Source organism: Salmo salar, chromosome ssa17 (assembly GCF_905237065.1).
Source record: "Salmo salar chromosome ssa17, Ssal_v3.1, whole genome shotgun sequence".
NCBI classification, from domain to species: domain Eukaryota; kingdom Metazoa; phylum Chordata; class Actinopteri; order Salmoniformes; family Salmonidae; genus Salmo; species Salmo salar.
In genome coordinates, this window is record NC_059458.1 from 15,204,008 (window position 1) to 15,231,606 (window position 27,599).

The 27,599-nt window shown below is 44.7% G+C and overlaps 2 protein-coding genes across 9 annotated transcripts; one reads left to right on the forward strand and one right to left on the reverse strand.

Annotated features, from left to right (window-relative positions):
- Positions 1-3,855: 3,855 nt before the first annotated feature.
- On the reverse strand, positions 3,856-5,867 carry LOC106575339 (complement C1q-like protein 2). The gene is made up of 2 exons (XM_014151822.2): positions 5,004-5,867; positions 3,856-4,436 (listed from the first exon to the last, which is right to left on the reverse strand). The coding sequence occupies exons 1-2, from the start codon at positions 5,592-5,594 to the stop codon at positions 4,248-4,250; spliced, it is 780 nt and encodes a 259-aa protein (XP_014007297.2). The 5' UTR covers positions 5,595-5,867; the 3' UTR covers positions 3,856-4,247.
- Positions 5,868-7,053: 1,186 nt separating this feature from the next.
- On the forward strand, positions 7,054-27,459 carry LOC106575330 (mucin-2). 8 transcript variants are annotated; one of them, XM_045698877.1, is made up of 27 exons: positions 7,054-7,220; positions 8,413-8,485; positions 8,587-8,830; positions 9,095-9,209; positions 9,392-10,525; positions 10,806-11,309; positions 11,599-12,570; positions 12,869-13,363; positions 13,653-14,273; positions 15,434-16,405; positions 16,704-17,315; positions 17,614-17,991; positions 18,275-19,051; positions 19,350-20,107; positions 20,372-20,486; positions 20,669-21,334; positions 21,615-22,118; positions 22,408-23,145; positions 23,444-24,357; positions 24,622-24,736; positions 24,920-25,156; positions 25,405-25,740; positions 26,006-26,341; positions 26,452-26,674; positions 26,770-26,895; positions 27,091-27,190; positions 27,354-27,459. In XM_045698877.1, the coding sequence occupies exons 1-26, from the start codon at positions 7,191-7,193 to the stop codon at positions 27,156-27,158; spliced, it is 12,063 nt and encodes a 4,020-aa protein (XP_045554833.1). In that variant the 5' UTR covers positions 7,054-7,190; the 3' UTR covers positions 27,159-27,190; positions 27,354-27,459. The 8 variants fall into 8 exon arrangements, with proteins under 8 accessions (XP_045554833.1, XP_045554834.1, XP_045554835.1 ...); XM_045698878.1 differs by having other exon boundaries at positions 26,776-26,895; XM_045698879.1 differs by having other exon boundaries at positions 19,356-20,107.
- The last annotated feature ends 140 nt before the right edge of the window (positions 27,460-27,599 follow it).

Below are 27,599 nucleotides of genomic sequence, written 5' to 3' on the forward strand. Positions count from 1 at the left end.
GCATGGGTATGTTCAGCTGGAAGAAAATGTTATGGTACCATCTGAACTTGACCAATAAGAAATTCTCCTTTTTGTTTTGCGATGGTGTGCCCTACTGAACACAACCCAGGTCTACACACATCCACCATCATTCAACTCCCATGATAGATTGCATTTGGATGACTGATACAGAGTTATTTGGGTTTTCGGACATTTATTGATTTCTTGTTTGAAGTCTTTTGATTATTTGTGTGCTTGTTTGACATTTTACTGCACTGTTAGGAGCTGGTAAGCATAGTAAGCTAGTAAGCATATCGCTGCACCCGCAATACACACCAGTAGCACACGTTCCAGCAGGTATATCTCACTTGTCACCCGCAAAGCCAATTCCTCCTTTGGACGCCTCTCCTTCCAGTTCTCTGCTGCCAATGACTGGAACGAACTACAAAAATCTCTGAAACTGGAAACACTTATCTCCCTCACTAGCTTTAAGCACCAGCTGTCAGAGCAGCTCACAGATCACTGCACCTGTACATAGCCCATCTATAAATAGCCCAAACAACTACCTCTTCCCCTACTGTATTTATTTATTTTGCTCCTTTGCACCCCAGTATTTCTACTTTGCACACTCATCTACTGTCAAATCTACCATTCCAGTGTTTTAATTGCTATATTGTATTTACTTCGCCACCATGGCCTATTTATTGCCTTTACCTCCCTTATCTCACCTCATTTGCTCACATTGTATACAGACTTATTTTTCTACTGTATTATTGACTGTATGTTTGTTTTACTCCATGTGTAACTCTGTGTTGTTATATGTGTCGAACTGCTTTGCTTTATCTTGGCCAGGTCGCAGTTGTAAATGAGAATTTGTTCTCAACTTGCCTACCTGGTTAAATAAAGGTGAAATAAAAATAAAATAAAAAATAGAAATACCATCTGCTTAACTGTGTATGCGACCAATAAACTTGGTTTGATTTGATGATACGTCACAATGAACTCATCGTATTAAATTTAAAAGACAGACCTTGTTCGGTGCAAATGTACCTTCATTAGTCTCTCTCTCTTTCTTTCTTTCTCTCTCTCTCTCTCTCTCTTTCTCTCTCTCTCTCTCTCTTTCTCTTTCTTTCTTTCTTTCTTTCTTTCTTTCTTTCTTTCTTTCTTTCTCTCTCTCTCTCTCTTTCTCTTTCTCTCTCTCTCTTTCTCTCTTTCTTTCTTTCTCTCTCTCTCTCTCTCTCTCTCTCTCTCTCTCTCTCTCTCTCTCTTGTTCTCTCTCTCTTTCTCTCTCTCTCGTTCTCTCTCTCTCTCCCCTCTCTCTCTCTTTCTCTCTCTCTCTCTTTCCTCCTCTTTAAACACACATCCATCTATCATCCTCTTTAGCCACTGACAGCCCCTGAGACATATGGGGGCCGTTGTAGAAAGGGAATGAGAGGACAGTACTGCAACAGCGTCTGGGAATATAGATGGACCACAGCAGTCACTTAAAAGTAATAAGCCCCTCAGTAGAGGTCTAATGAGCACCGTAATCTTATTCAGTTCCTACAGATGACAACATATATCTGAGAAGTTAAGAGCTTCAGCTGAAGTGTGTTCATTACTTCCATGTACACGTTTTCACAGCACCAGCAAAACCCTAGTGACAATCTCATGTACACTGAGTGTACAAAACATTAGGAACACCTTCCTAATATTGAGTTGCACACTGTTTTGCCCTCAGAACAACAGCCTCAATTCGTCTGGGCATGGACTCTACAAGGTATTGAAAGCGTTCCACAAGGATTTTTTACATTTGTTTTATTTCACCTTTATTTAACCAGGTAGGCTAGTTGAGAACAAGTTCTCATTTCCAAGATAAAGCAAGGTAAAACATGGGATGATGGCCCTTGTTGACTCCAATGCTTCCTACGCTTCCCCCAGTTGTGTCAACTTGGCTGGATGTCCTTCGAGTGGTGGACCATTGTTGATACACACAGGAAAATGTTGAGCGTGATAAACCCAGCAGCATTGCAGTTCTTGACACACTCAAACCGGTGTGCCTGGCATCTACTACCATACCCAGTTCAAACCACTAAAATCTTTTGTTTTTCCCATTCACCCTCTGAATGGCACACATACACAATCCAAGTTTCAATTGTCTCAAGGCTTTCATCTCCTTCCCTTCATCTACACTGATTGAAGTGAATTTAACAAGTGACATCAATAAAGGATCATAGCTTTCACCTGGATTCAACTAGTCAGTCTATGTCATGGAAATAGCAGGTGTTCTTAATGTTTTGTACACTCAGTGTAGACTGTATCATGTATATTGTACTGTAACTCCCTCACTTGGACCAGTAGGGAGGCCACATCAGAACAGAGAAAAACATCAGATGAGAGAAAACAGGCATATGTGACTCACGGGTTTGTAATGTTTGAATTTATGTGTGAAAAAAGCCCCTATGCCCCCATATAGAGAATATACTACAGTTGTTATGGTATAAATACTATAGTATTCACTTTAGTGTTTTTGCAGACGTTACTGTAGTATTCACTCAAGTCTGTAAAAACATACTGTAGTATTTACTGTAGTACTTACTTTAATATTTACTGTAGTATACGGTAGTATACTGTACTATTTACAGTTAACTAGGTAGGAGTCCCATCATATATGGTCTTTACTTGGCATGTAGGTTTCTTACTTGCACAAATTGAATAATGGGTGAGGGGAATGGGCAGGGTAAATGCTAATTAAATACTGTAGTATTTACTATAGTTTAAAAAACTGTTGTGTTTTTGCGGACTGTAGTGTTTTTGCTGACATCATTACTGTAGTATTTACTACAGCGTTTTTTTTGTGGATAATGCTGTAGTATTTGCTATAGTATTCTACAGTATTCTACAACATTCTGACCCACTGGGAATGTGATGAACGAAATAAAAGCTGAAATAAATCATTCTCTCTACTATTATTCTGACATTTCCCATTCTTAAAATAAAGTGGTGATCCTAATTGACCTAAAACAGGGAATTTTTACTAGGACTAAATGTCAGGAATTGTGAAAAACGGAGTTTAAATGAATGCGGCTAAGGTGTATGTAAACTTCCGACTACAACAGTATATTAAACAAAGCAGACGACACCATTTTCTGGTTTTTAAAATGTAAGGATAGCCAGGGGCACACCCCAACACTCAGACATAATTTACAAAAGAAGCATTTGTGTTTAGTAAGTCCGCCAGATCAGAGGCAGTAGGGATGACCAGGGATGTTGTCTTGATAAGTGTGTGAGTTGGACAATTTTCCTTTCAAAACGTAATGAGTACTTTTGGATGTCATGGAAAATGTAGGGAGTAAAAACGACCTTATTTTCTTTAGGAATGTAATGAAGTAAAAGTTGGCCAAAATGTAAATAGTAAAGTACAGATACCCCCAAAACTACTTAAGTATTACTTTAAAGTATTTTTACTTAAGTACTTTACACCACTGCCTTCTTTGTCAAATAGCCACTAACCTTGTGGAGATTGAGCAAAAAAGATCCTCACCATAAACTAACCCTAAAGCTGTGCACTTTTGAAATGAAGCATAAGGAAAACATGAAATGTTTGAAGGAAAATCACACATTTCAGTCTTGACTGATGATAGTACGTATAAGTGAGGAGCACCTTCACTAGTGCTAGTATTGGATGGCAGGTTGTCACTTTAACCTGCAGCGTTGCTCCATAAGACTCAGCCATGGTGTGGTCCGGTGTTGTTCAGTAGGTAGAACATAGTGCTTGTAAGGCCATGGTTGTGGGTTCATTTTCCACGGCGGACCAGTATGAAAATGTATGCAGTCCCTACTTACTGTAACTCGCACTGTAATGTAATATTTTTTTTTTAAACATCCAATGAGACATACTGTAAAATAACATTTATTGGTACATCAGGAAAAAATAGAATGCACTGTTGGCCTAGTGACATAAAATAAAACACAACTCTGGACTCTGAATGTACCGAACACAAGGGTTACATGATTCTATCTCTGTGCATTTGACCTTAGCTACATATAGGCTATTTCTCCACATAAGATGTTTCTATTGAGTAAAACAAACTGCTGAATCAAGTAATCTTAACACATTCAATCAAACAACCTCAACTGCTATATAGCCTATTTATCCTATATATTATTGGTAGTTAGAAGACCATTACAAGCACCCTGCTCTTCAAAGGAAATGAGAGAGCGAAATGAAAGATGAAGTTCTGTTTGGACCTCATTCGGAGGTAGAGTCATGGGTAGCCTAAATCTTGTCAGGCTATTTCATCGGGATACAAAATGAATCCAGAGAAGGTGCTGTACTTGTTGTTGTTGCCTCCGTGTGCTTTGCCACCGTCCAGTTTGACATAAATCTCATCTCCGGAGTCCAGGTGTAGTACCACGCTGTTACCTGCGTAATCGTAGTTCTGGTCTGCGTCCTGTGCAATAGCACTTGCCCGAACCTGTGTAATGGGATACACAAAATAAGTATAATCCTCATTAACGTGATATTTTCTGTTTATTTGATTTCGTCTCTTATGGTCAAAAACAAGACAAATTCCTCCACTACCACTTTGTTGATTACATCATATTATGTCACTTTGGACACCACTTTGGACATTTCGTCAGTTATGGTCAGACTAATTCCTCCACTACCACTTTGTAGAATAGGTTATATTATGTCACTTTGGACACCACAGAGGGGGGGACGAGGGCTTAAGCAGCTAAACGTTCAAGCATTTCTTTACTGTGGTAATCTAATGTATAGCCTACCCGATTTAACTGAGTTTACCATTGCTAAGCATATGCCAAGGGACCTAAATGTCCTACTATAAAGCCGAAAAGTGCACTAGCCAAAATTATATAAAGTGAGTGCGTAAAATTTGGGCGTGTAGTATACGTTTTTCTCCATACCCTTTGGGTTTTTGCATGCATTTATAGTATGTTATAGACATGAATTGTTTTCAAATGAATTCGTGAATGAGAATACAATATTTTCGTATCTGCTAATCGAATGAAATAATGTTTACCTGTCCGTTTTTGCACAAGTCTGCCCACATGCTTGTCCCGTCGCCTCCTCGCATTAACACGTGGTATGTGAAAAAATAAATTCCGGACACTTGGCAAGTGAACTTGCCATTGGTTGGGTCGTATTGATTTCCCAAGTTTGTGACAACATCGTCGAATTTAAGCACCTCATATCCTTCGTGTGGGTTCTTCAACCCGACATAGAACGCAATCTTTGTTTCACTGAGTGCAGCGTTAACCTCGTCCGTGTCCGTTTCGGTCTTTGCAGTCCCTGACGTTACCGCGGGGTAAACAGCTTTCCCGGAATCACCCCTGTCTCCGGGTGGTCCTCTTGGGCCGGGAGGTCCTGGTTCTCCCGGTGGACCTCTTGGTCCCGGTTTCCCAGGTCGCCCTAATTCACCTTTGGAGCCTTGCGCCATTGGCGGCGGCGGGATGGCATTCATGTCCTGCATGAGCTCCATGGCCGTGGCGCTGGCGGGTTTGGAACTGTATGGATCACAGATCATTCGGCAGGTGCCCATCATCTCATAGTGAGCCGAAGTCTTGGTACTTTGCACAAGCAGCGGTATTGCTATGATAAGGGCCAACACCATGACGATGCCAATCACAGCGGCCACAAGTCGCTTCCTGTGGAATATCCGAGAAGCAAGCGATAGAAAGTCTGCTGAGCTTGGAGGAGTAATAGTGGAATGTTTGCGTGCGTAATTAGAAGGAAAAAAAACTGACACCAAATATATTTTCTTCCTCAATGCAACTATTCTATTTTGTTTTGTCCATAAGCTTTAGGCAGTCGTGCCAGAGCAGACAGACGAAGGTTATGAATCTTGGCATGGATGGGCGCTCGCTGGTTCTCAGCACTGATTTGGAGCGCTCCTATTCTATTCCAGTCCTACCGGGGTGCTGACGTAACACATGCGGAGTAAAGCCTTTTGCAATTTGGATTAAGATCGAAACAATAATCGGGCAATCTTTATGTATGAATTACAAATCCTCATATTACAGCAATGAGGATATGGAATTAGAAAGCATTAAACACTTTGATCCCACCATTTATATTTTGAAACACGCAAACCATGTGGTTGTACAGAACATGTCCCCATGTAATGAAATAGAACAGAACAGCCAATATTTTGCTGAAACGAAAAGCTCTGTGTGCTGTGCAGGAGCTGTCCTTTCAGAACCACTCCAGATCATTGCGACGCTGAAAATCAACATGAATCAAAATATTTAGCATATGTATCAATGCGCATTTAAAAGAACTTAACAACTTAGTAATTTTGCTGTAGGCCTCTCTAATATTTGTTTTATTAAATATTAGTTCGTCACCTCCCCTTTGTAACAAATGGCATACCCCACACCATCCATGTCAACATACATTTACATTCACACATTCTTGTATTTCTGTCTTCAATCTCTAACAAAGTGACGGTTTCATGTCTGAAACAAATCTGTTAATCCTTTTGTTCCAGAGCTGGGGTTTAACATCTCACACCCTGTCTCAGCAGCTAAACAGTCAGCTAACAGCAAAGCTAACATTTATTCCCGGTCATTCCTTGTTATTGAGTCTGTCATTATTGGCCACCAATAGATACTGGTAATGCAGACAGACGAAATATTTTCTATGCACGTTCCCATATACATAAATATAACAGAATAGTAAATGAATGTGTTGCTGTGAGTGTTCCCTTGAACCCTTTTTTGTCTTGTTGGCTAGGCCTAGGCTACTAGTGGAACATTTGCGGGAAATATTTAGAAACAATCCATCGAGACAAATGTGAGTGACCAAAACTTTACTATAAAATTGTTTATTGATTTTCAATTATAAACAAAAACAAGGAAGTGGCCAAATATTTGACTCAAATGAACAACCCGTCCCATGTCAATAGTGGTCTGCAGTGTGAATACTTGCATTATGACTCAAAGTTGTGTTACTACATTTACGTAATGAGTTCCAAGAATCTCTGTGAGTTCCAATCTGACGATGAGCATTGTGACGTTTTCTACCCTGTAAATTATCCCGAGCAATCAATGTTCGTTCATTTGTAGCAACGACTTGTTTCTAGAGACTACTACTTGGATCACTCTCTGAAACCGTTAAGGTGTGTTGTTCCGAATGTTGGAGACCTTACCGGAAATTGTACCGGAGATGTTGGCTGGTGCGGTGCTTCTGTGTTGAAGATTGACTAACCATGGATCCAGCAACTATGGATCCATATAACGTGAGTAATCAAACACTTCAGTCTGGATCAGGGCGGTAGCAAGTAGCCTATTAGCTCTAGTCCAGGGCGGTAGTGTGCGTACCTCCACACTATCACCATAGACCAGAGTTAGCAAGTACCCAGTGATTTTTGCTGTTGTTGAGTTCACGTTGAATTCACCTTAGTTGACAACTTAACCAACATTAATTCAAAACTAGATGTTGAAATGATGTCTGTGCCCACTGGGTTACTTATTAAGCAATAAGCCCCGTGGGGGTGTGGTATATTGCCAATATACCACGGCTAAAGGCTGCTCTTAACATGATGCAACATGGAGTGCCTGGATACAGGCCGTGGTATATTGGCCATATAACACAAACCCCTGAGGTGCCTTATTGATATTATAAACTGGTTACCAATGTAATTAGAGCAGTAAAATACACGATTTGTCATACCTGCAGTATATGGTCTGATATACCACGGCTGTCAGCCAATCAGCATTCAGGGCTCTAAAGTTATGGCAACATTCAAAACGTTTCCTTTAGGTCCATGGAATGTCAGTAGTATGATGTTACAGTCAGAACATTCCAGGGACATAGGCCTAGGCCTGGAAATGTTCCAGTTTGGTCCCTGTTTGGTTGTGAGTAACCAAACATTGGGATCAGGAGTTTCTCAAAATATTCTCAACATCAGCTGGTTGGTTCCTTAAAGCTAGAACCCTTAGTTATTGATTAATTCATGATATAAACCCATTTGATTCACATGTATTATAACTTATACATGCCTCATGATCTTAATTCAATTGTCATATATACCCCATCAGAACCCAAAATATAAGTTTGTTTTAATCCAATGTGTGTAAACAATGTAAATGTAATGAAAAAAAACTCTGTATAACCTTAAAACATGGTTAAAACTGTAATTTTGATATCGTGGATGGCCAGCTCTGTCTGAATTTGTGAGTGGTACATTTCTCCAGGCCCATCCCTCAGTTTTTTGCTAAAATAGAGGGCGGCATCTCCACTTTGTTATTGTTTCAATTAAGGATTCTAGCTTTAAAAGGTCTCAGTATAATGTTTTCCCCAATACATTCTGAGAACATTAAAAGGGATTCAATTTAAACTGTACCTTAGAGCTATTTTGCATTGATAACAGGTTTTACTCTTTAAAGTTGTTCTCATTTGACTGTCTCCATGTTGATTATGTTGCTAAGGCGGATGCGGACGGGTTTTACAAGGCCGACGATTATGGATATTTCCACTGGAATGAAAAACATGGCCATTGGGGTAAGCATTTCACACCTCTGTTAGGACTTGGTTGAATCATTTTATTACCATTCCTTTATGGAAATGAGAGGATCAAGCTTCTGCTCTTATTCTTTTTACAGAGAGGTGGTCCCTAAACAACAATGAGTACAAATATGAGTATGCGTACAAGTATGAGAACGGGAAGGACTGTTACAACCACCAGCATCAACCTGGTCAAGGGGCCAACTGGGAAATAGAGGCTGGTTCTTCTCAGATTGTCGATGCTCCTGCCCATCACCCCTTCCCTACTTCCTCTGATCTCCCTCAGCAGATCCAACCAGAGCAGCCTGGAGTCCTCACAGCATTCCCTGGTCCCCTGTCAAAGTAAGTACTTGGTTTATTAGTACAGCAATGGCATCTGCACAGCTACACTGTCAACCAGATACATTCATGTTGGGATTTGGAGTGCTATAATTACAGTGAAGTTGATTGAGATATTGGACCAATGCAATGGAGTTTCAGATTACCTGTATTACCCAGAGTACCTAGATTGAGTTCAGTTCTGAAATCGAAAGACTGTTTCGTATCCACGGTGTGAAGCCTCCTTCCACCCATTCTAAACAACCTGGTGTGTTTCCTCTCCTGTAGCATTGGGACTCTTGAGGAGATGATTGAGGTTGCATGGCAGAAGTGTCAGGAGTACCAATCTATGTTCTTCATGTGGTACTGTGTTACCCTTTTGTGCACACAGAGTAGGGCACAGGTACGTTTCTTCTTTAGATGAGAGAGCATGAGTCAGGATGGATGATGAGGGAGAGGATGATTATTATGGTTTGCATTTTCATAAGTAAGCAAACAGGTATATTTTAGGCCATGCGTCAATTACATTGTAATTGATTTGTGTTGTTTTTTAACTAACCTTCTGTTCTATACCACTATATATAGCCCATCTCTCCACCAGCGAAGCCCATCGTGGTCGAGCTTCCCATCTCTCCACCAGCGAAGCCCATCGTGGTTGAGTCGCCGATCCCTCCACCACTGAAGCCCGTTGTGGTTGAGCTGCCCATCTCTCCACCAGTGAAACCTATCGTGGTTGAGCAGCCCGTCTCTCCACCCGTGAAGCCCATCGTGGTCGAGTTTCCCATCTCTCCACCAGTGAAGCCCATCGTGGTTGAGCCACCGATCTCTCCTCCATTGAAGCCAATCTTGGTTGAGGAGCCCATCTCTCGACCAGTGAAGCCCATCGTGGTGGAGCTGTCCAACTCTCCACCAGTGAAACCCTTCGTGGTTGAGCTGCCCATTTATCCACCAGTGAAGCCCATCATGGTTGAGCTGCCCATCTCTCCACCAGTGAAACCCATCATGGTTGAGCCGCCTACCTCTCCACCAGTGAAGCCTGTCGTGGTTGAACGGCCCTTCTCTCCACCAGTGGAGCCCATCATGGTTGAGCTGCCCATCTCTCCACCAGTGAAGCCTGTTGTGGTTGAGCTGCCCATCTCTCCACCAGTGAAGCCTGTTGTGGTTGAGTCGCCGATCCCTCCACCACTGAAGCCCGTTGTGGTTGAGCTGCCCATTTCTCCACCAGTGAAGCCCATTGTGGTTGAGCTGCCCATCTCTCCACCAGTGAAACCTATCATGGTTGAGCAGCCCGTCTCTCCACCCGTGAAGCCCATCGTGGTCGAGCTTCCCATCTCTCCACCAGTGAAGCCCATCGTTGTTGAGCCAACGATCTCTCCTCTAGTGAAGCCAATCTTGGTTGAGGAGCCCATCTCTCGACCAGTGAAGCCCATCGTGGTGGAGCTGTCCAACTCTCCAGCAGTGAAACCCTTCGTGGTTGAGCTGCCCATTTATCCACCATTGAAGCCCATCATGGTTGAGCTGCCCATCTCTCCACCAGTGAAACCCATCATGGTTGAGCCGCCTACCTCTCCACCAGTGAAGCCTGTCGTGGTTGAACGGCCCTTCTCTCCACCAGTGGAGCCCATCATGGTTGAGCTGCCCATCTCTCCACCAGTGAAACCCATCATGTTTGAGCTGCCGATCGCTCCAGTGGAAGCTGAGTCTCTTCAGAGATTTGAGGTAGGCGACTCACTCCAAACTGTCCCTTTAAAATGTAAATCATTGTCCTAGTTTAACTACAATCAGCAATTCACACGTTTACATATGCTTTGTAGAAAACTTTAGCTTATTTAGTAAATATTTTCTTGATTCATAATTTCTTAAAACTTCATTGTTGGTTAAGGGCTTGTGAGTATGCATTTCATGGTAAGGTCTACACTTGTATTCGGCGTATGTGACGAATACAATTTGATTTGTTTATGTCCTTTTCCAATTTGACCAACCACTGACAAAACATAAGCCACTGAAGGCTCTGACACAGCGTCATAAAAAAAGAAAGAAAGACATGGAAACTTCAGTTCCACAGGCAAGAACTACTCTTCCTCCTCCCTCCCTATCGGATTATTCCCCACCACCTACAACTCAGAGATGTCAAAGGGCCCAGGATTTCTTCCCTCCACCTCCAGTGGATTCCATCGTGGTTGAGGAGCCCCTCTCTCGACCAGTGAAGCCCATTGTGGTTGAGCTGCCCATCTCTCCACCACCTAATCCCATTGTGGTTGAACGGCCCATCTCTCCACCAGTGAAGCCCATCGTGGTCGACCATCCCATCTCCCCACTAGTGAAGCCCATAATGGTTGAGCTGCCAATCTCTCCACCAGTGAAGCTCACAGTGGTTGAGCTGCCCATCTCTCCACCAGTGAAGCCTGTTGTGGTTGAGCTGCCCATCTCTCCACCAGTGAAGCACGTCATGTTTGAGCTGCCGATCGCTCCAGTGGAAGCTGAGTCGCTTCAGAGATTTAAGGTAGGCTACTCACTAGAAACTGTCCCTTTTAATTTGTAAATCGTGGTCCTAGTTTAACTGCAATCAGAAATTCAAACGTTTACATATGCTTCTTAGAACATTTTAGCTTATTTAGTAAATATTTTCTTGACTCTTAATTTCTTAAAACTTCATTGTTGGCTAAGGGCTTGTGAGTATGCATTTCATGGTAAGGTCTACACTTGTTGTATTCGGTATACAGTATGTGACGAATACAATTTGATTTGTTTATGTCCTTTCCCAATTTGACCAACCACTGACAAAACATAAGCCAATGAAGGGTCTGACACAGCGATATAAAAAAAGAAAGACAGACATGGAAACTTCAGTTCCACAGGCCAGAACTACTCTTCCTCCTCCCTCCCTATCGGATTATTTCACTCCACCTACAACTCAGAGATGTCAAAGGGCCCAGGATTTCTTCCCTCCACCTCCAGTGGAGTCCATCGTGGTTGAGGAGCCCATCTCTCGACCAGTGAAGCCAATCGTGGTGGAGCTGCCCATCTCTCCACCAGTGGAGCCCATTGTGGTTGAGCTGCCCATCTCCCCACCAGTGAAGCCCATTGTGTTTGAGCTGCCCATCTCCCCACCACCTAATCCCATTGTGATTGAACGGCCCATCTCTCCACCAGTGGAGCCCATTGTGGTTGAGCTGCCCATCTCTCCACCAGTGAAACCCATCATGGTTGAGCTGCCCATCTCTCCACCAGTGGAGCCCATCGTGATGGAGCTGCCCAAATCTACACCAGTGAAACCCATCAAGGTTGATCAGCCCATCTCTCCACCAGTGAAACCCATCATGGTTGAGCTGCCCTTCTCTCCACCAGTGAAACCCATCATGGTTGAGCTGCCCATCTCTCCACCAGTGAAACCCATCATGGTTGAGCTGCCCTTCTCTCCACCAGTGAAACCCATCATGGTTGAGCTGCCCATCTCTCCACCAGTGAAACCCATCATGGTTGAGCTGCCCTTCTCTTCACCAGTGAAGCCCATCGTGGTTGAGCTGCCTATCTCTCCACCAGTGGAGCCCATCGCTGTTGAGCTGCCCATCTCTCCACCAGTGAAGCCTGTTGTGGTTGAGCTGCCCATCTCTCCACCAGTGAAGCCTGTTGTGGTTGTGCTGCCCATCTCTCCACCAGTGAAACCCATCATGGTTGAGCTGCCCATTTCTCCACCAGTGAAGCACGTCATGTTTGAATTGTCGATTGCTCCAGTGGAAACTGAGTCGCTTCAGAGTTTTGAGGTAGGCTACTCATTCCAAACTGTCCCTTTTAGTTTGTAAATCGTGGTCCTAGTTTAACTGCAATCAGAAATTCACACGTTTACATATGCTTCTTAGAAAACTTTAGCTTATTTAGTAAATATTTTCTTGACTCTTAATTTCTTAAAACTTCATTGTTGGTTAAGGGCTTGTGAGTATGCATTTCACGGTAAGGTATACACTTGTTGTATTCGGTATACAGTATGTGACGAATACAATTTGATTTGTTTATTTCCTTTCCCAATTTGCCCAACCACCGCCGAAAAATATTCCACTGAAGGGTCTGACACAGCGACATAAAAAAATAAAGAAAGACGTGGAAACTTCAGTTCCACAGACCAGAACTATTCTTCCTCCTCCCTCCCTATCGGATTATTTCGCTCCACCTACAACTCAGAGATGTCAAAGGCCCCAGGATTTCTTCCCTCCACCTCCAGTGGAGCCCATCGTGGTTGAGGAGCCCATCTCTCGACCAGTGAAGCCAATCGTGGTGGAGCTGCCCATCTCTCCACCAGTGAAACCCATCATGGTTGAGCTGCCCTTCTCTCCACCAGTGAAGCCCATCGTGGTTGAGCTGCCTATCTCTCCACCAGTGGAGCCCATCGCTGTTGAGCTGCCCATCTCTCCACCAGTGAAGCCTGTTGTGGTTGAGCTGCCCATCTCTCCACCAGTGAAACCCGTCATGGTTGAGCTGCCCATCTCTCCACCAGTGAAGCACGTCATGTTTGAATTGTCGATTGCTCCAGTGGAAACTGAGTCGCTTCAGAGTTTTGAGGTAGGCTACTCATTCCAAACTGTCCCTTTTAGTTTGTAAATCGTGGTCCTAGTTTAACTGCAATCAGAAATTCACACGTTTACATATGCTTTTTAGAAAACTTTAGCTTATTTAGTAAATATTTTCTTGACTCTTAATTTCTTAAAACTTCATTGTTGGTTAAGGGCTTGTGAGTATGCATTTCATGGTAAGGTCTACACTTGTTGTATTCGTTATACAGTATGTGACGAATACAATTTGATTTGTTTATGTCCTTTCCCAATTTGACCAACCACTGACAAAACATAAGCCAATGAAGGGTCTGACACAGCGATATAAAAAAAGAAAGACAGACATGGAAACTTCAGTTCCACAGGCAAGAACTACTCTTCCTCCTCCCTCCCTATTGGATTATTTCGCTCCACCTACAACTCAGAGATGTCAAAGGGCCCAGGATTTCTTCCCTCCACCTCCAGTGGAGTCCATCGTGGTTGAGGAGCCCATCTCTCGACCAGTGAAGCCAATCGTGGTGGAGCTGCCCATCTCTCCACCAGTGGAGCCCATTGTGGTTGAGCTGCCCATCTCCCCACCAGTGAAGCCCATTGTGTTTGAGCTGCCCATCTCCCCACCACCTAATCCCATTGTGATTGAACGGCCCATCTCTCCACCAGTGGAGCCCATTGTGGTTGAGCTGCCCATCTCTCCACCAGTGAAACCCATCATGGTTGAGCTGCCCATCTCTCCTCCAGTGAAGCCCATCGTGATGGAGCTGCCCAAATCTACACCAGTGAAACCCATCAAGGTTGATCAGCCCATCTCTCCACCAGTGAAACCCATCATGGTTGAGCTGCCCATTTCTCCACCAGTGAAGCACGTCATGTTTGAATTGTCGATTGCTCCAGTGGAAACTGAGTCGCTTCAGAGTTTTGAGGTAGGCTACTCATTCCAAACTGTCCCTTTTAGTTTGTAAATCGTGGTCCTAGTTTAACTGCAATCAGAAATTCACACGTTTACATATGCTTCTTAGAAAACTTTAGCTTATTTAGTAAATATTTTCTTGACTCTTAATTTCTTAAAACTTCATTGTTGGTTAAGGGCTTGTGAGTATGCATTTCACGGTAAGGTATACACTTGTTGTATTCGGTATACAGTATGTGACGAATACAATTTGATTTGTTTATTTCCTTTCCCAATTTGCCCAACCACTGACGAAAAATATTCCACTGAAGGGTCTGACACAGCGACATAAAAAAATAAAGAAAGACGTGGAAACTTCAGTTCCACAGGCCAGAACTACTCTTCCTCCTCCCTCCCTATCGGATTATTTCGCTCCACCTACAACTCAGAGATGTCAAAGGCCCCAGGATTTCTTCCCTCCACCTCCAGTGGAGCCCATCGTGGTTGAGGAGCCCATCTCTCGACCAGTGAAGCCCATTGTGGTTGAGCTGCCCATCTCTCCACCACCTAATCCCATTGTGATTGAACGGCCCATCTCTCCACCAGTGGAGCCCATTGTGGTTGAGCTGCCCATCTCTCCACCAGTGAAACCCATCATGGTTGAGCTGCCCATCTCTCCACCAGTGAAGCCCATCGTGGTTGAGCTGCCTATCTCTCCACCAGTGGAGCCCATCGCTGTTGAGCTGCCCATCTCTCCACCAGTGAAGCCTGTTGTGGTTGAGCTGCCCATCTCTCCACCAGTGAAACCCGTCATGGTTGAGCTGCCCATCTCTCCACCAGTGAAGCACGTCATGTTTGAGTTGCCGATCGCTCCAGTGGAAGCTGAGTCGCTTCAGAGTTTTGAGGTAGGCTACTCATTCCAAACTGTCCCTTTTAGTTTGTAAATCGTGGTCCTAGTTTAACTGCAATCAGAAATTCAAACGTTTACATATGCTTCTTAGAAAACTTTAGCTTATTTAGTAAATATTTTCTTGACTCTTAATTTCTTAAAACTTCATTGTTGGCTAAGGGCTTGTGAGTATGCATTTCATGGTAAGGTCTACACTTGTTGTATTCGGTATACAGTATGTGACGAATACAATTTGATTTGTTTATGTCCTTTCCCAATTTGACCAACCACTGACAAAACATAAGCCAATGAAGGGTCTGACACAGCGATATAAAAAAAGAAAGACAGACATGGAAACTTCAGTTCCACAGGCCAGAACTACTCTTCCTCCTCCCTCCCTATTGGATTATTTCGCTCCACCTACAACTCAGAGATGTCAAAGGGCCCAGGATTTCTTCCCTCCACCTCCAGTGGAGTCCATCGTGGTTGAGGAGCCCATCTCTCGACCAGTGAAGCCAATCGTGGTGGAGCTGCCCATCTCTCCACCAGTGGAGCCCATTGTGGTTGAGCTGCCCATCTCCCCACCAGTGAAGCCCATTGTGTTTGAGCTGCCCATCTCCCCACCACCTAATCCCATTGTGATTGAACGGCCCATCTCTCCACCAGTGGAGCCCATTGTGGTTGAGCTGCCCATCTCTCCACCAGTGAAACCCATCATGGTTGAGCTGCCCATCTCTCCACCAGTGGAGCCCATCGTGATGGAGCTGCCCAAATCTACACCAGTGAAACCCATCAAGGTTGATCAGCCCATCTCTCCACCAGTGAAACCCATCATGGTTGAGCTGCCCTTCTCTCCACCAGTGAAACCCATCATGGTTGAGCTGCCCATCTCTCCACCAGTGAAACCCATCATGGTTGAGCTGCCCTTCTCTCCACCAGTGAAACCAATCATGGTTGAGCTGGTCATCTCTCCACCAGTGAAACCCATCATGGTTGAGCTGCCCTTCTCTTCACCAGTGAAGCCCATCGTGGTTGAGCTGCCTATCTCTCCACCAGTGGAGCCCATCGCTGTTGAGCTGCCCATCTCTCCACCAGTGAAGCCTGTTGTGGTTGAGCTGCCCATCTCTCCACCAGTGAAGCCTGTTGTGGTTGAGCTGCCCATCTCTCCACCAGTGAAACCCATCATGGTTGAGCTGCCCATTTCTCCACCAGTGAAGCACGTCATGTTTGAATTGTCGATTGCTCCAGTGGAAACTGAGTCGCTTCAGAGTTTTGAGGTAGGCTACTCATTCCAAACTGTCCCTTTTAGTTTGTAAATCGTGGTCCTAGTTTAACTGCAATCAGAAATTCACACGTTTACATATGCTTCTTAGAAAACTTTAGCTTATTTAGTAAATATTTTCTTGACTCTTAATTTCTTAAAACTTCATTGTTGGTTAAGGGCTTGTGAGTATGCATTTCACGGTAAGGTATACACTTGTTATATTCGGTATACAGTATGTGACGAATACAATTTGATTTGTTTATTTCCTTTCCCAATTTGCCCAACCACCGCCGAAAAATATTCCACTGAAGGGTCTGACACAGCGACATAAAAAAATAAAGAAAGACGTGGAAACTTCAGTTCCACAGACCAGAACTACTCTGCCTCCTCCCTCCCTATTGGATTATTTCGCTCCACCTACAACTCAGAGATGTCAAAGGCCCCAGGATTTCTTCCCTCCACCTCCAGTGGAGCCCATCGTGGTTGAGGAGCCCATCTCTCGACCAGTGAAGCCAATCGTGGTGGAGCTGCCCATCTCTCCACCAGTGGAGCCCATTGTGGTTGAGCTGCCCATCTCCCCACCACCTAATCCCATTGTGATTGAACGGCCCATCTCTCCACCAGTGGAGCCCATTGTGGTTGAGCTGCCCATCTCTCCACCAGTGAAACCCATCATGGTTGAGCTGCCCTTCTCTCCACCAGTGAAGCCCATCGTGGTTGAGCTGCCTATCTCTCCACCAGTGGAGCCCATCGCTGTTGAGCTGCCCATCTCTCCACCAGTGAAGCCTGTTGTGGTTGAGCTGCCCATCTCTCCACCAGTGAAACCCGTCATGGTTGAGCTGCCCATCTCTCCACCAGTGAAGCACGTCATGTTTGAATTGTCGATTGCTCCAGTGGAAACTGAGTCGCTTCAGAGTTTTGAGGTAGGCTACTCATTCCAAACTGTCCCTTTTAGTTTGTAAATCGTGGTCCTAGTTTAACTGCAATCAGAAATTCACACGTTTACATATGCTTTTTAGAAAACTTTAGCTTATTTAGTAAATATTTTCTTGACTCTTAATTTCTTAAAACTTCATTGTTGGTTAAGGGCTTGTGAGTATGCATTTCACGGTAAGGTATACACTTGTTGTATTCGTTATACAGTATGTGACGAATACAATTTGATTTGTTTATTTCCTTTCCCAATTTGCCCAACCACCGCCAAAAAATATTCCACTGAAGGGTCTGACACAGCGACATAAAAAAATAAAGAAAGACGTGGAAACTTCAGTTCCACAGACCAGAACTACTCTTCCTCCTCCCTCCCTATTGGATTATTTCGCTCCACTTACAACTCAGAGATGTCAAAGGGCCCAGGATTTCTTCCCTCCACCTCCAGTGGAGCCCATCGTGGTAGAGGAGCCCATCTCTCCACCAGTGAAGCCCATTGTGGTTGAGCTGCCCATTTCTCCACCAGTGGAGCCCATTGTGGTTGAGCTTCCCATCTCTCCACCAGTGAAACCCATCATGGTTGAGCTGCCCATCTCTCCACCAGTGAAGCACGTCATGTTTGAGCTGCCGATTGCTCCAGTGGAAGCTGAGTTGCTTCAGAGATTTGAGGTAGGCTACACACTCCAAACTGCCCCTTTAAAATGTAAATCATTGGTTTAGTTTAACTGCAATCAGAAATTCACAAGTTTACATGTGCTTTTTAAAAAACTTTAGCTTATTTAGTAAATATTTTGTTGACTCTTAATTCCTTCAAATTTCATTGTTGGTTAAGGGTTTGTGAGTATGCATTTCACGGTAAGGTCTACACTTGTTGTATTCGGCATATGTGACGAATACAATTTGATTTGTTTATGTCCTTTCCCAATTTGACCAACCACTGACAAAACATAAGCCAATGAAGGGTCTGACACAGCGACATAAAAAAAGAAAGACAGACATGGAAACTTCAGTTCCACAGGCCAGAACTACTCTTCCTCCTCCCTCCCTTTTGGATTATTTCGCTCCACCTACAACTCAGAGATGTCAAAGGGCCCAGGATTTCTTCCATCGACCTCCAGTGGAGCCATTCTTGGTTGAGGGGCCCATCTCTCGACCAGTGAAGCTAATCGTGGTGGAGCTGCCCAACTCTCCACAAGTGAAGCCCAATGTGGTTGAGCTGCCCATCTCTCCACCAGTGGAGCCCATCGTTGTTGAACTGCCCACCTCTCCACCATTGAAACCCGTCGTGGTTGAACGGCCCATCTCTAAACCAGTGAAACCCATCATGGTTGAGCTGCCCATCTCTCCACCAGTGAAGCCCATCGTGATGGAGCTGCCCAACTCTACAACAGTGAAACCCATCAAGGTTGATCTGCCCATCTCTCCACCAGTGAAACCCATCATGGTTGAGCTGCCCATCTCTCCACCAGTGAAACCTATCATGGTTGAGCTGCCCTTCTCTCCACCAGTGAAGCCCATCGTGGTTGAGCTGCCTATCTCTCCACCAGTGGAGCCCATCGCTGTTGAGCTGCCTATCTCTCCACCAGTGAAGCCTGTTGTGGTTGAGCTGCCCATCTCTCCACCAGTGAAACCCATCATGGTTGAGCTGCCCATCTCTCCACCAGTGAAGCACGTCATGTTTGAGTTGTCGATTGCTCCAGTGGAAACTGAGTCGCTTCAGAGTTTTGAGGTAGGCTACTCATTCCAAACTGTCCCTTTTAGTTTGTAAATCGTGGTCCTAGTTTAACTGCAATCAGAAATTCACACGTTTACATATGCTTCTTAGAAAACTTTAGCTTATTTAGTAAATATTTTCTTGACTCTTAATTTCTTAAAACTTCATTGTTGGTTAAGGGCTTGTGAGTATGCATTTCATGGAAAGGTCTACACTTGTTATATTCGGCATATAGTATGTCTCGAATGCATTTTGATTTGTTTATGTCCTTTCCCAATTTGTCCAACCACCGCCGAAACTTATTTCACTGAAGGGTCAGACACAGCGACATAAAAAAAGAAAGAAAGACATGGAAACTTCAGTTCCACAGGCCAGAACTACCCTGCCTCCTCCCTCCCTATCGGATTATTTCCCTCCACCTACAACTCAGAGATGTCAAAGGGCCCAGAATGTCTTCCCTACACCTCCAGTGGAGCCCATCGGGGTTGAGGAGCACATCTCTCCACCAGTTAATATCATCGTGATGGAGCTGCCCAACTCTCCACCAGTGAAGTCCATTGTGGTTGAGCTGCCCATCTCTCCACCAGTGAATCCCATTTTTGTTGAGCTGCCCATTTCTCCACTTGTGAAGCCCATTGTGGTTGAGCTGCCCAACTCTCCACCAGTGAAGCCCATTGTGGTTGAGCTGCCCATATCTCCACCAGTGGAGCCCATTGTGGTTGAGCTGCCCATCTCTCCACCTGTGAATCCCATTTTTGTTGAGCTGCCCATTTCTCCACCTGTGAAGCCCATCATGGTTGAGCTGCCCACCTCTCCACCAGTGAAACCCGTCGTGGTTGAACGGCCCATCTCTCCACCAGTGAAGCCTATCTTGGTCGACCATCCCATCTCTCCACCAGTGAACCAACAGGATCAACCTGGTCAAGGGGCCAACTGGGAAATAGAGGCTGGTTCTTCTCAGATTGTCGATGCTCCTGTCCATCTCCTCTTCCCTGCTTCCTCTGATCTCCCTCAGCAGATCCCACAGGAGCAGCCTGGAGTCCTCACAGCATTCCCTGGTCCTCTTGCAAAGTAAGTACTTTGTTTATTAGTACAGCATTGACATCTGCACAGCTACACTGTCCACCAGATACATTCATGTTGGTATTTGGAGTGCTATAATTACAGTGAAGTTGATTGAGATATTGGACCAATGTAATGGAGTTTCAGATTACCTCTATTACCCAGAGTACCTAGATTGAGTTCAGGTCTGAAATCGAAATACTTTTTCGTATGCACGGTGTGAAGGCTCCTTCCACCCATTCTAAACAACCTGGTGTGTTTCCTCTCCTGTAGCATTGGGACTCTTGAGGAGATGATTGAGGTTGCATGGCAGAAGTGTCAGGAGTACCAATCTAAGTTCTTCATGTGGTACTTTGTTACCCTTTTGTGCACACAGAGTAGGGCACAGGTACGTTTCTTCTTTAGATGAGAGAGCATGAGTCAGGATGGATGATGAGGGAGAGGATGATTATTATGGTTTGCATTTTCATAAGTAAGCAAACAGGTATATTTTAGGCCATGCGTCAATTACATTGTAATTGATTTGTGTTGTTTTTTAACTAACCTTCTGTTCTATACCACTATATATAGCCCATCTCTCCACCAGCGAAGCCCATCATGGTCGAGCTTCCCATCTCTCCACCAGCGAAGCCCATCGTGGTTGAGTCGCCGATCCCTCCACCACTGAAGCCCGTTGTGGTTGAGCTGCCCATTTCTCCACCAGTGAAGCCCATTGTGGTTGAGCTGCCCATCTCTCCACCAGTGAAACCTATCATGGTTGAGCAGCCCGTCTCTCCACCCGTGAAGCCCATCGTGGTCGAGCTTCCCATCTCTCCACCAGTGAAGCCCATCGTTGTTGAGCCAACGATCTCTCCTCCAGTGAAGCCAATCTTGGTTGAGGAGCCCATCTCTCGACCAGTGAAGCCCATCGTGGTGGAGCTGTCCAACTCTCCAGCAGTGAAACCCTTCGTGGTTGAGCTGCCCATTTATCCACCATTGAAGCCCATCATGGTTGAGCTGCCCATCTCTCCACCAGTGAAACCCATCATGGTTGAGCCGCCTACCTCTCCACCAGTGAAGCCTGTCGTGGTTGAACGGCCCTTCTCTCCACCAGTGGAGCCCATCATGGTTGAGCTGCCCATCTCTCCACCAGTGAAGCCTGTTGTGGTTGAGCTGCCCATCTCTCCACCAGTGAAACCCATCATGTTTGAGCTGCCGATCGCTCCAGTGGAAGCTGAGTCTCTTCAGAGATTTGAGGTAGGCGACTCACTCCAAACTGTCCCTTTAAAATGTAAATCATTGTCCTAGTTTAACTACAATCAGCAATTCACACGTTTACATATGCTTCGTAGAAAACTTTAGCTTATTTAGTAAATATTTTCTTGATTCCTAATTTCTTAAAACTTCATTGTTGGTTAAGGGCTTGTGAGTATGCATTTCATGGTAAGGTCTACACTTGTATTCGGCGTATGTGACGAATACAATTTGATTTGTTTATGTCCTTTTCCAATTTGACCAACCACTGACAAAACATAAGCCACTGAAGGCTCTGACACAGCGTCATAAAAAAAGAAAGAAAGACATGGAAACTTCAGTTCCACAGGCCAGAACTACTCTTCCTCCTCCCTCCCTATCGGATTATTCCCCACCACCTACAACTCAGAGATGTCAAAGGGCCCAGGATTTATTCCCTCCACCTCCAGTGGAGTACATCGTGGTTGAGGAGCCCATCTCTCGACCAGTGAAGCCCATTGTGGTTGAGCTGCCCATCTCTCCACCACCTAATCCCATTGTGGTTGAACGGACCATCTCTCCACCAGTGAAGCCCATCGTGGTCGACCATCCCATATCTCCACTAGTGAAGCCCATAATGGTTGAGCTGCCAATCTCTCCACCAGTGAAGCTCACAGTGGTTGAGCTGCCCATCTTTCCACCAGTGAAGCCTGTTGTGGTTGAGCTGCCCATCTCTCCACCAGTGAAGCACGTCATGTTTGAGCTGCCGATCGCTCCAGTGGAAGCTGAGTCGCTTCAGAGATTTAAGGTAGGCTACTCACTACAAACTGTCCCTTTTAATTTGTAAATCGTGGTCCTAGTTTAACTGCAATCAGAAATCCAAACGTTTACATATGCTTCTTAGAACATTTTAGCTTATTTAGTAAATATTTTCTTGACTCTTAATTTCTTAAAACTTCATTGTTGGCCAAGGGCTTGTGAGTATGCATTTCATGGTAAGGTCTACACTTGTTGTATTCGGTATACAGTATGTGACGAATACAATTTGATTTGTTTATGTCCTTTCCCAATTTGACCAACCACTGACAAAACATAAGCCAATGAAGGGTCTGACACAGCGACATAAAAAAAGAAAGAAAGACATGGAAACTTCAGTTCCACAGGCAAGAACTACTCTTCCTCCTCCCTCCCTATTGGATTATTTCACTCCACCTACAACTCAGAGATGTCAAAGGGCCCAGGATTTCTTCCCTCCACCTCCAGTGGAGTCCATCGTGGTTGAGGAGCCCATCTCTCGACCAGTGAAGCCAATCGTGGTGGAGCTGCCCATCTCTCCACCAGTGGAGCCCATTGTGGTTGAGCTGCCCATCTCCCCACCACCTAATCCCATTGTGATTGAACGGCCCATCTCTCCACCAGTGGAGCCCATTGTGGTTGAGCTGCCCATCTCTCCACCAGTGAAGCCCATCGTGATGGAGCTGCCCAACTCTACACCAGTGAAACCCATCAAGGTTGATCTGCCCATCTCTCCACCAGTGAAACCCATCATGGTTGAGCTGCCCATCTCTCCACCAGTGAAACCCATCATGGTTGAGCTGCCCTTCTCTCCACCAGTGAAGCCCATCGTGGTTGAGCTGCCTATCTCTCCACCAGTGGAGCCCATCGCTGTTGAGCTGCCCATCTCTCCACCAGTGAAGCCTGTTGTGGTTGAGCTGCCCATCTCTCCACCAGTGAAACCCATCATGGTTGAGCTGCCCATCTCTCCACCAGTGAAGCACGTCATGTTTGAATTGTCGATTGCTCCAGTGGAAACTGAGTCGCTTCAGAGTTTTGAGGTAAGCTACTCATTCCAAACTGTCCCTTTTAGTTTGTAAATCGTGGTCCTAGTTTAACTGCAATCAGAAATTCACACGTTTACATATGCTTCTTAGAAAACTTTAGCTTATTTAGTAAATATTTTCTTGACTCTTAATTTCTTAAAACTTCATTGTTGGTTAAGGGCTTGTGAGTATGCATTTCATGGAAAGGTCTACACTTGTTATATTCGGCATATAGTATGTCTCGAATGCATTTTGATTTGTTTATGTCCTTTCCCAATTTGCCCAACCACCGCCGAAACTTATTCCACTGAAGGGTCAGACACAGCGACATAAAAAAAGAAAGAAAGACATGGAAACTTCAGTTCCACAGGCCAGAACTACTCTTCCTCCTCCCTCCCTATCAGATTATTCCCCACCACCTACAACTCAGAGATGTCAAAGGGCCCAGAATTTCTTCCCTCCACCTCCAGTGGAGCCCATCGGGGTTGAGGAGCACATCTCTCCACCAGTTAATCTCATCGTGATGGAGCTGCCCAACTCTCCACCAGTGAAGTCCATTGTGGTTGAGCTGCCCAACTCTCCACCAGTGGAGCCCATTGTGGTTGAGCTGCCCATCTCTCCACCAGTGAATCCCATTTTTGTTGAGCTGCCCATTTCTCCACTTGTGAAGCCCATTGTGGTTGAGCTGCCCATCTCTCCACCAGTGGAGCCCATTGTGGTTGAGCTGCCCATCTCTCCACCAGTGAATCCCATTTTTGTTGAGCTGCCCATTTCTCCACCAGTGAAGCCCATTGTGGTTGAGCTGCCCAACTCTCCACCAGTGAAGCCCATTGTGGTTGAGCTGCCCATCTCTCCACCAGTGGAGCCCATTGTGGTTGAGCTGCCCATCTCTCCACCAGTGAATCCCATTTTTGTTGAGCTGCCCATTTCTCCACCTGTGAAGCCCATCATGGTTGAGCTGCCCACCTCTCCACCAGTGAAACCCGTCGTGGTTGAACGGCCCATCTCTCCACCAGTGAAGCCTATCTTGGTCGACCATCCCATCTCTCCACCAGTGAACCAACAGGATCAACCTGGTCAAGGGGCCAACTGGGAAATAGAGGCTGGTTCTTCTCAGATTGTCGATGCTCCTGTCCATCTCCTCTTCCCTGCTTCCTCTGATCTCCCTCAGCAGATCCCACAGGAGCAGCCTGGAGTCCTCACAGCATTCCCTGGTCCTCTTGCAAAGTAAGTACTTTGTTTATTAGTACAGCAATGACATCTGCACAGCTACACTGTCCACCAGATACATTCATGTTGGTATTTGGAGTGCTATAATTACAGTAAAGTTGATTGAGATATTGGACCAATGTAATGGAGTTTCAGATTACCTCTATTACCCAGAGTACCTAGATTGAGTTCAGGTCTGAAATCGAAAGACTTTTTCGTATCCACGGTGTGAAGCCTCCTTCCACCCATTCTAAACAACCTGGTGTGTTTCCTCTCCTGTAGCATTGGGACTCTTGAGGAGATGATTGAGGTTGCATGGCAGAAGTGTCAGGAGTACCAATCTAAGTTCTTCATGTGGTACTTGTTTACCCTTTTGTGCACACAGAGTAGGGCACAGGTACGTTTCTTCTTTAGATGAGAGAGCATGAGTCAGGATGGATGATGAGGGAGAGGATGATTATTATGGTTTGCATTTTCATAAGTAAGCAAACAGGTCTGTTTTAGGCCGTGCGTCAATTACATTGTAATTGATTTGCATTGTTTCTGGACTAACCTTCTGTTTTTATATTGCTATATATAGCCCATCTTTCCTCCAGTGAAACCAATTGTGGTCGAGCGTCCCATCTCTCCACCAGTGGAGCCCATCGTGGTTGAACTCCCCATCTTTCCACCAGTGAAGCATGTTGTCGTTGAGCTGCCCATCTCTCCACCAGTGAAACCCATCATGGTTGAGCTGCCCATCTCTCCACCAGTGAAGCACGTCATGTTTGAGCCGCCGATCGCTCCAGTGGAAGCTGAGTCACTTCAGAGATTTGAGGTAGGCTACTCACTCCAAACTGTCCCTTTTAACTTGTAAATCATGGTCCTAGTTTAACTGCAATCAGCAATTCACACATTTATGTAAGCTTTTTTTTTTTACTTTAGCTTATTTAGTAAATCTTTTCTTAACTCTTATTTTCTTAAAACTTCATTATGAGTAAGCATTTCACGGTAAGGTCTACACTTGTTGTATTCGGTGCATGTGAAAAATACAATTTCATTTGATTTGTTAATGTCCTTTCCCAGTTTGCCCCACCACAGTTGAAAAATAAGCCACGGAACGGTCTGACACAACGACAGAAAAAAAGACAGAAAGACATGGAAACTTCAGTTCTACAGGCCAGAACTAGTCTGGCTCCTCCATGCCTATCAGATTATTTCCCTCCACCTACACCACAGAGATGCCAAAGGGCCCAGGATTTCTTCCCTCCACCTCCAGTGGAGTCCATCGTGGTTGAGGAGCCCATCTCTCCACCAGGGAAACCCATCATGGTTGAGCTGCCCATCTCTCCACCAGTGAAGCACGTCATGGTTGAGCTGCCGATCGCTCCAGTGGAAGCTGAGTCGCTTCAGAGATTTGAGGTAGGCTACTCACTCCAAACTCTCCATTTTATTTGTAAATCATAGTCCTAGTTTAACTGCAATCAGAAATTCACACATTTATATAGGCTTTTTTTTAACTTTAACTTATTTAGTAAATATTTTCTTAACTCTTCATTTCTAAAAACGTAATTGTTGGTTAAGGGCTTGTGAGTATGCATTTCCCGATAAGGTCTACACTTGTTGTATTCAGCGCATGTGACGAATACAATTTGATTTATTTTGATTTGTTTATGTCCTTTCCCAGTATGCCCTACAACCGCGGGAAAATAAGCCACGGAAGGGTCTGACACAGCAGCATAAAAAAAGAAAGAAAGACATGGAAACTTCAGTTCCACAGGCCAGAACTACCCTGCCTCCTCCCTCCCTATTGGATTATTTCCCTCCACCTACAACTCAGAGATGTCAAAGGGCCCAGAATTTTTCCCCTCCACCCCCAGTTGGGCCCATCTTGGTAGAGGAGCCCATCTCTCCACCAGCAAATCCCATCGTGATGGAGCTGCCCATCTCTCCACCAGTGAAGCCCATCGTGTTTGATTTGCACATCTGTTCAGTGGAAGCTGAGTCTCTTCAGAGATTTGAGGTAGGCTACTCACTCCAAACTGTCCCCTTTTAATATGTAAATCAAAGTCCAATTTTAACTGCAATCAGCAATTCTCATGTTTATATTAATTGTTTTCACCACCACCGCAGAAAAAGAAGATGCTGAAGGGTCTGACACAGCGACATAAAAAAATACTAAAAAACATGGAAATGCCAGTTCCAAAGGGCAGAACTACTCCACCTCCTCCCTGCCTTTCGGATTTTTTCCCTCCACCACAGGGATGTCAAGGGGCACAGGATTTCTTCAATTCACCTCCACTACAGGGTTGCCAAAGGGCCCAAAATGGAGTTAACCCATGTTCAATGAGAGCAGGTGATTATGCTTTAGCTAGCTCACATTTCACAGAGAAATAGAGAGAGAGAGATTTCAGCTAGTCATTTACCTTATATAACGCTGATTTCCATTAGTAACAGGTGCTCCAATGAGCAAATATCCAGGTTATCCATGTACAACTACCAAAGCTGGGCCTGGAATATCAGACGCTGCCCTGGCTCACATGCTCAGACCTCTCTCACCGATGTTGGCGCTGGAAGGTAAGTGCCCTTTTGGACAGTAAATATCCACTCTACTCTTGTAACAAGCCTGATTGGGCTGGTGAGCAAAATAATGTTCACCATTGACTATTCTAAATCCTACCTGGGTTCAGGCTTCAATCAAAACATTTTTTGGTAGCACATGGTTTACGTTTAGTTTAACAATTGATTAAGGCTTTCCTGAACTGTGTTCAGATGATGGTGGATGGGATTCTGCTGGGGATCACATGTTCACCCCTGGGACTCCCTTCTACATGGGTTGACTCTTCCGCTGGACCTTTGAAGCCCTTTAAAGGTACTACATGACTTAATCCAGCTCACCTTTTTGACACAACAATCCAAATGAATCTATTTCAGTAAATGTAATTCCAGAGGTTGATATACTGTAAGTGCACCTTTTCAACAGTAAAGTATGTTTGTGGTAAGGGATGTTACAAACTTTCTCTTTCTCCCATAAGCTATTTTGCCCGAAGAAAAGGACACAGTGGAGCATAGCATTTTTCTTTTAAAAATAAACTCAAGCATGGTCTTAAAATACTTATAATAAAATCCAATGAGACCAAGTTTGGTTATTCCTGTTATTTATTCATTGTAACTACAGTAAATTTTAACCTAGCAATCCCACACTATCAGTCCATTGGATACCAAATATACCAAAATGATGTGTGAAACAGTAGCCAGTTTAGATGTATGTATTGCTGTGA